This window comes from Bubalus bubalis, chromosome 16 (assembly GCF_019923935.1).
Source record: "Bubalus bubalis isolate 160015118507 breed Murrah chromosome 16, NDDB_SH_1, whole genome shotgun sequence".
Classification (NCBI taxonomy): Eukaryota; Metazoa; Chordata; class Mammalia; order Artiodactyla; family Bovidae; genus Bubalus; species Bubalus bubalis.
In genome coordinates, this window is record NC_059172.1 from 35,063,673 (window position 1) to 35,071,782 (window position 8,110).

At 37.7% G+C, this 8,110-nt stretch overlaps 1 protein-coding gene and 1 pseudogene across 1 annotated transcript; one reads left to right on the plus strand and one right to left on the minus strand.

Moving 5' to 3' along the window:
- The first annotated feature begins 1,141 nt into the window (after positions 1–1,141).
- On the plus strand, positions 1,142–2,086 carry LOC112579466 (olfactory receptor 52E1-like). Its single transcript, XM_025265912.3, has one exon. It carries the CDS (start codon positions 1,142–1,144, stop codon positions 2,084–2,086), a length of 945 nt encoding a protein of 314 aa, XP_025121697.3.
- A 4,485-nt stretch (positions 2,087–6,571) lies between these two features.
- LOC112579467 lies at positions 6,572–7,547 on the minus strand (annotated as a pseudogene).
- Between the last annotated feature and the right edge of the window lie 563 nt (positions 7,548–8,110).

Sequence of the window (8,110 nt, forward strand, 5' to 3'; positions counted from 1 at the left end):
CAGACTTATTAAGGTGATATATCATGGTGACAACTTTGTATAGTAAAATTAATGGTAGATTTCGTTTCAGAGAGTGACGTGTATAAATTAACTCATTTTACTTGACTATTTTGTGATCTTTTATAAACCAGAACATTAACATTTGTGTGTATGTGTATATATTTGTGTTTCTGTCTTGACAGGAAGACACAAATCGTAGGCTGCATTTGCCTACAGTCAGCAGAGAAATGAAGAGGGAAATATACATTCCATACTAAGCAGACCCAGTTTAAGATCATCCAGAGAGGAAGTTTCCCATGGCCTCACTGATAAAACTTCATAAAAGGTTATTTTATGATGTTAGAACTAACAAGAAAGGAGAGACCAGAAGATGACTACGACATGAGGAATGGTTTTGGGTGGCTTAAATAGTGGAAGGCCAGCACAGATCCAAAGCTATCTTACAAAGTTCTTGTTACATTTATAGTTCCTTTTAATAGTGTATTGTGTATGTTTAAGTCAGAAATGTGGTATATTCAGAATAATAATGGCTGTCATTTTCTAAAAGATAGCTTTTCTTCTTGTGTTTAAGATGTATTCCTACTTTGTATAGCTTTTCTTCTTGTGTTCATGCATTTCTTCTTATATTTAAGATGTATTCCTACTTTGTATATAAAATATATAGTCATGAATCAACTAGTTTTTCTATAAAATAATAAAAAGTTTTCAGGAAATATTTTGTGTACCCAAGTAGCAAGGGAACAACTTATCTTAAAATTATTTTATTAATTTGAATGCCCTATTTGTATGACTCTTTCAACCATTACCATTTTAAGTTCCACCAGGAAAGGTACCTTGTTTAACTCTTTTGCATTCAGTCTTGGCATAGAACTCAGTGCAGATGTGGTAGATATGTAGTCAATGTTTGTTGAACTAAAATATAAAATTCAATTGAATGAATGGATTTGATGAAGTACATTAAAATCTTGTGGGCACGTTTTACCATTAAATTTCATAGACTTTCAGGCCTCTATGATGCAACAAAGCCAGCAGTTATAGTAGAAGTTTCACTGATCTCTTCTTTTTCTCTGTAGGATGAGACATGTTCTCTGACTGAGAAGATCTTGGTCTCTGAAATATTTCACTACAAAAAGATCCCTAAATGATGGCCTCACTCAATGCCACACTATTTCATCCCTCCTCTTTCCTTCTTCTGGGGATACCTGGACTGGAACATATGCATATATGGATTGGTTTTCTTTTCTTTGTTGTGTATCTGACAGCTGTACTTGGGAACACTAGCATCCTTTCTGTGATTCAGACTGAAAGTAGTCTCCATCAGCCCATGTTCTTCTTCCTGGCCATTCTGTCATCTGTTGACCTGGGCCTGTCCACATCCACCATCCCCAAGATGCTTGGCATCTTCTGGTTCAAGCTGAGGGAAATCTCCTTTGAGGGCTGCCTTGTCCAGATGTTCTTCATTCACCTATGCACTGGCATGGAGTCGGCTGTGCTCGTGGCCATGGCCTATGATCGCTCTGTGGCTGTCTGCAACCCTCTTCACTACACACTGGTGCTGACAAACAAGGTGGTAACCATCATTGCATGGGCAGTCCTCCTGAGACCTCTGGCTTCTGTCATCACCTTTGTTCCGCTCATTCTAAGGTTACCATTTTGTGGGCACCAAATCATTCCTCACACTTACTGTGAGCACATGGGTATTGCCCGCCTATCCTGTGCCAGCATCAGGGTCAACATCATCTGTGGCTTATGTGCTATCTCTATCTTGGTGTTTGACATTGTAGCCATTGTCGTCTCCTATGTACAGATCCTCAGTGCTGTATTTCAACTTCCTTCCCATGATGCCCGGCTCAAAGCTCTCAGCACCTGTGGTTCCCATGTGTGTGTCAGGCTAGCTTTCTACACCCCTGCATTTTTTTCATTCATGATCCACAGGTTTGGCCAGAATATACCACGCTACATCCACATCCTTCTGGCCAATTTCTATGTAGTCATTCCACCTGCTCTCAACCCTGTAATCTATGGTGTCAGGACTAAACAGATTAGAGAGCATGTGCTGAAAGTATTTTCTAAGAAAAAAGCATAACTCTGGTAAAGAATCAAATCTAAGAAGGGAGTGGCACTCTATGGTCAAAATGAAATATTTGGAAGCAATATAGGCCTATCTTAGAGAAGGCCTGTCAGCTTCCTTCACAAACCCAAATTTAAAAGTTAGAATCATGTCAAATGCATTAATAAAGGTGTTTTATAATTTCCATTGTTTGAAAATAATTCAGCCTCTTCACATGGAAGAAAACCAACACTTTGTTTTGCTTCTACTATGACTGAACACAACACATCACATTCCATAGTCACCATCAGTTTGAAACTAAACCATGCTGCCCCCACTGAAAAAGAACACAAGCAAACCAAAAAGATCTTTATACATTGATTTAAACAAAAATAAATGAGTTACGCTGATCATTGCTAGTTCTAAAATAACAGATGCTGGAGCACTTCCCATATGCCTGGAACCAACCCCTATTAAAAAGAATGCTACTCTTGACTTTGCCATGTTAATGTTAGAGGATATAATATTGACACTGTGTATATGCTATGTGTGAAGATGAGAATTTTCCATGAACAAAACTGAGGAAAGTTGACAATCTTTGTAAAGGTGTAGTTTTTTTCTTTTCTTTTTCCTTTTTTTTTAAGCTGTATTGTGTTGCTTGTTTAATGGATGAGTTCTTACAGAGTCTTGCTTGCTGATACTTCTTTTCAAAGAAACCCTTATTTTTTAAGCAGTTTGTCTCTGTGTTTTCTGCCATTCTGCCACTCCATAGAAAAGTTTTATCCTAATAGAATATTGGAAGCCTTAGATTTCAAGTCCAGTGTTACCCCTGAGCTTGTGTGTGTGTGTGTGTGTGTGTGTGTGTGTGTGTGTTTAAGATGAAATTCTAATTCCATGGCTATCACTCACTTTTTCTATTTCTATATGGCTTTACTGACATTTGTAGAAAAGATTCAAGGGAAAATATGTTTGTAAATCTTGGCCAATAAAACTAAATTTTTAGCTATATTTTACTGCAGGACTCTTGGAGCTTTTAATTAACAAATTATTCATTTTAAATTTTGAAATTATCCTCCAACTATACTATGACACTTGTTCTATAGAAGGCACTTTAGGAAAAAATTTCCACTTATTTTTATTGCAATGGAAAATATAATGTCATAAATTATTTGAGTTTGCATTAATTAACATCACACCATGAACTTGGGTTTATTCAAAAACAAACAGTTATGCTTTGGGTTTTCTAGAACCTTACTGTGGTTCTAGAAAATTAATTATCCACTTATTCTACTTATGACATGGACTCTAGTTGTTTAGCCTAATTTGTTATCTTGAGTAATTTGGAAAGTATTCAGTCTGTTTGTATGTTTTGGTTAATTCGTGAAGAACTGGTATTTAACCTTTATAAGTTTGGTAGAACTCACCAGTGCAGCTATTTAGGCCTGGAGACTTCTGTGTTAGAAGGTTGCTTATTACAGGTTCAAATCTTTAAATTGGTAAGGGACTACTAAGGCCATCCATTTCCTCCTGCGATTTCTTTGAATGTCCTCAGTGAATGAGTCACAGGATTCATATCTCTCTGACTTTACCTTTTACTCAGGCTGAGAGCTGGTGAGAAGGTTTTTCTAATGTCTATCCCAGTATCAGCTTTGGATCACCCCTTTATTCCTGTGTCACAGACAAGACCAATCTTCAGGCTCTCCACACCCCCTCAGAAACAGAGCACAGTGCTTTGTTACTTGAACCCAGTGATTCTGCTGGTGAGACCTGGAGTATGGGGCTGTCTTCTGATTGTTCTGTTTCAGCCTGTCTCAGGCAGGTGTAGTGTTCCTGGATATTGAAAGTGCAGATTTCTCTGTGATTCTGCCCCTCCCCCAGTGCTGCAGGAGACTTCTGATGAACCTGCTTCAGCCTGGGATTATAGAGTCTGTTTCTACTCCTTTACCTCACAGGCAATGGATCTTCACTTGATGCTTAGGGGACAGGAACTGGGTGAGGTATAGTCCCCATCCTACAGCAGATGCCATTCCCATCTACCAAGTCTGTTCGGTGATGCAAGTCTTCTCAGGCCTCTAGTCCTACTTTCCAAGAGTAGGCTTTCCAAGAGTACTTGGCTGAGCTCTAGGGAGAAAACCTGAGTGGGTCTAAATTCTCATTTGTGTCGTACACAGACGACCCTCAGCCATTCTATATTCTCAGTAGGTTTACACTTAGTTGTGAGGCGTTTGCTTGAAAATTTGAACCAGTTCTTTTTTACAGGCTTGTATGGCATATGACATCTTGGCTGGTAAGCATGGACCTGTGTTTCATACATCTTTGGCTCTGCCTATCTTCTCTGAGGTTTTGTGTTGATTAGTTGCTCTCTAATTTCAGTCATCTGACATTTTCAAGAAAAGTATGGATTTGGATTATTTAGGATTTTTTAAAAGTTTTTAGAGACACATCTTCTAAGTTTCTATATTCTAATGAAAAGCTATAACTCCTGGTAGGAATTTTAAATCATGTTACATCCTTTAAGTGGAAGGACCTTTATGTGTTCATTCTCAGTTTCCTACAACAGTATTTCTCAAAGCTTGGACCACTGAATCATAAGTACTCAGTATGATCTATCAAAAGAAAATAGGATTTTATTTATGAGACATGTGACAGAAGTTCTGAATCTTAATAGCTTTAGAGTAGGTCTGAGCAATCTGTATTCTTAAGAGACTTAAGCCTCCTTAATCTTGAGAACTATTATTCTGGAAAGTTGAAATTTGATTATTAATCAAAATGGTTCATTGCCAGAGGGGGAAAAAATCAGATAATCTTTAGGAAGTGAGATGCTTGAATGTAGAATTGGCTAACTCAAAACTGGACACTTCCCATTATCCAACACACAAGGGCACGTATGTGCACACACATAAACACACACACACACACACACAACTGACTTGACCTAATCCACACTGACTTTTAATTATCTACCTAATGTTCCTGATGTCCTATCCTTCTGGAACACTTTTATGATTTTCTAAACCCCATAGCCTTGGCTGATTACCTATTTTGTATTAATAATTCTATCATAGCACTTGTCACACTTACATATCAGTGTGTAATATAACTAGATATAGTGTAGTGGCTAAGAATGTATATCTATATATGGAATTACTATGAGATTAGAAGAAAATTATGGTTTTAGAGCTGGAAAAGACTTCCAATTCTAGCTCCTTGACTCACTAACCCATTGAATATGAGTTTGTTGAACTATTTAATATATGGATATTTATGATAACTAACCCTAGAAAATATTATAAGAGCTAAGTCATTATGTATATAAAATACAAAATGAAGAGCTTGGAACCTAGCAAATGCTTGATAAATGCTGATTCACTTCCCATTTTTAGCTTGAATGGTAAAGTACTTGACTAAAATATTTCCCCATTGGTCAACTAATTTCTCTGTGCACATCTGAAGCTGAATTTTAGCTGCATCTGTGGATTACCTAGGGAACTTGAAAATATGAATGCCTGAACATGATCCCTCATAGTTTTACTTTCTCTAGATTTTCATTTACATAGAACCATACAGCATGTATTCTCTTGTGTCTGACTTATCAGTTAGCATGATGCCTATTAGATTTACCCATGTGAACCTGTGTGGTGTGTGCTCAGTTGCATCTGACTCTTTGCAACCCCATGGATGCCACCCACCAGGATCCTCTACCCGTGGGATTTCCCAGGCAAGAATACTAGAGTGGGTTGCCATTTTCTTCTCCAGGGGGTCTTCCTGGCTCAGGGACTGAGCATCTCTTGCATCTCCTGCATTGGCAGGCAGACTCTTTACCACTGAGCCACATGGGAAGCCCCATGTGAACCTTTAAGACATCAAGAAAAGCAAAATTATTTAATGACAAAGAGAAAAGATAATAAGGATAATTTGGTCAACACGAGCCTATTCAACTAATAATAGATTCCAAAAGAGTGTAGGAGACTAGCTTGAAAAGGCTAATAAAATGTAATAACTAGAGAATAGAACTGCATAGTTAGAGAAGTGTCATTCAAGACGAGGGTGAATTGAAGAAAATTTTGGTGAACAGATAACAGAGAAGGTAGCACCAAGAGACTCTGACTAGGAAAGTATTAAAGCATATGCTTGAGAATGAAGTATATTTCATCAAGATGGAAGAACTGGGGCAAAAAATGGAAATTTCTAAATCTAGTAGTAAATTTTATACTGTAAGCCAAAGATGTGATTATATATCATGTTGATTTTAAATTTCTCTTATTTTTTACCTCATATGATTCTCCATTTTTGAAATAATATTTTATTATTTTGACAAAGAGCCTTACTTGGTACTATACCTGCCTTAATGACTATGACAACATAGATGTAATAATGTAATAACTCGTCTTTGGGTAAGTTACTTCCCATAGAAAAACCTTAGCCCTCAAACAATTAAAAGAAGTTCTTGATGAAGAAACCACACATTCACAGTTAGATAATATAATGTTTGTTCAGATATTACTTATGAATAAAAAAGATTTAGTCCAGAGACTTTGAAAAATTGAAAAATTTAAGAAACCTGTCCCGTATCTTCTTGGTCCTTACCCCATAGATAATGGGGTTCACCAGGGGAGGGACTAGGAGATAAATGTTGGCCACAAATATGTGGACATGTGGCACCACATGGTGCCCAAACCTGTGAGTAAGAAAAGAGAAGAAGGCTGGAGTATAGGACACTAAGATTACACAGACATGAGAGCCACAAGTACCCAAGGCCTTGAGTCGGGCATCCTTGGATGGGAGATGGAAGACAGTGTAGAGTATGAGGACATAAGAACAAATGATCAATATGAAGTCCACTCCTCCTGTAAGAAAGGCAACAATGAGGCTATAGGCTCTGCGGATTGGTCTCAGCACAGGAAATCTTGATGAGGGCCATGAACTCACAATAGGTATGGGAAATGATATTTCTGCAGTAGGGAAACCACCGTAGCAAGAAAGGGTGAGGAAAGAGAAGTACTGTGCCCCAGAATACAATTGCTAGACCGATACACCGAATTGTAGAATGTGTCAGAATAGATGCATGTCTCAATGGATTACAAATGGCTATATAATGGTCAAAAGCCATTGCCAGAAAGAAGCCAGACTCCATGGTGGAGCAAGAGTGAATCAGGAACACTTGGGTGAGGCAGGCTTCAAAGTGAATCTCTCCATCATGGAACCAGAAGAGGCTGAGAAGTTTGGGCACAGCTGTAGAGCACACAGTAAGGTCAGCCAGAGCTAGGATGCAAAGGAAGAGGTACATTGGTTCATGGAGGCTAGAATCTGTCTTGATAATAAAGAGAAGAGAGCAGTTTCCCAGTAGGGCCAAAAGATAGATCACACAAAAGGGGATGGAGATCCAGATGTGAGCAGTCTCTAATCCAGGAATGCCGATGAGAGTGAAGGCTGATGGATAGATATCAGTCTTATTATCTGCTGACATAATCGTCAGATGTTTCAGTTTTCCCTTCATGGATTTTCATCTAATGCAAACAAATCATAACATAAATTTTGAAGCCTCTGAGAAGTTAAGTTAGCCAAAATGCAGAGAATTATTGTCTATGGAATAAATACAATGTCTGTAAATATTTTGATAGAAATTATTTCATTATCTGTCTGAGTGTGAAATATTATTTCAGAGTTATAAATTTCAATGTGGCTGCTCTGTAAATGCTAAATGAGAAAAGATATCTAGGTATCAAAAAACTGGAGTTACATATATGAAAGCAAAATCTTCCATCAAGAAGAAAGGGATATCAGTTGAAAGCTGAAGACTATGTAAGAGTCATGGGTTTGGATGACTTAGTAACAAACATGCAATTGTAAGATACAAACCAGAATGAAACCGGATGGGTGATAGAGTATTTTGAATGGAAAATAAACTTTATTTTAGATTTTAGTTATAATAGTTTGGGCACATGCCAAATTATAGGGGGTGGGTAGCTTTGAGATTTAAATATTGCAGTCCTGGGGGACTGTTGTAGAATAAACAGAAGGGGATTAATTCAAACTAACATGGGATTCATGCAGGATGAT

Coding starts and splice junctions, on each gene's coding strand:
- LOC112579466 (XM_025265912.3), top strand. CDS start 1,142: ATGATGGCCTCACTCAATGCCACACTATTTCATCCCTCCTCTTTCCTT.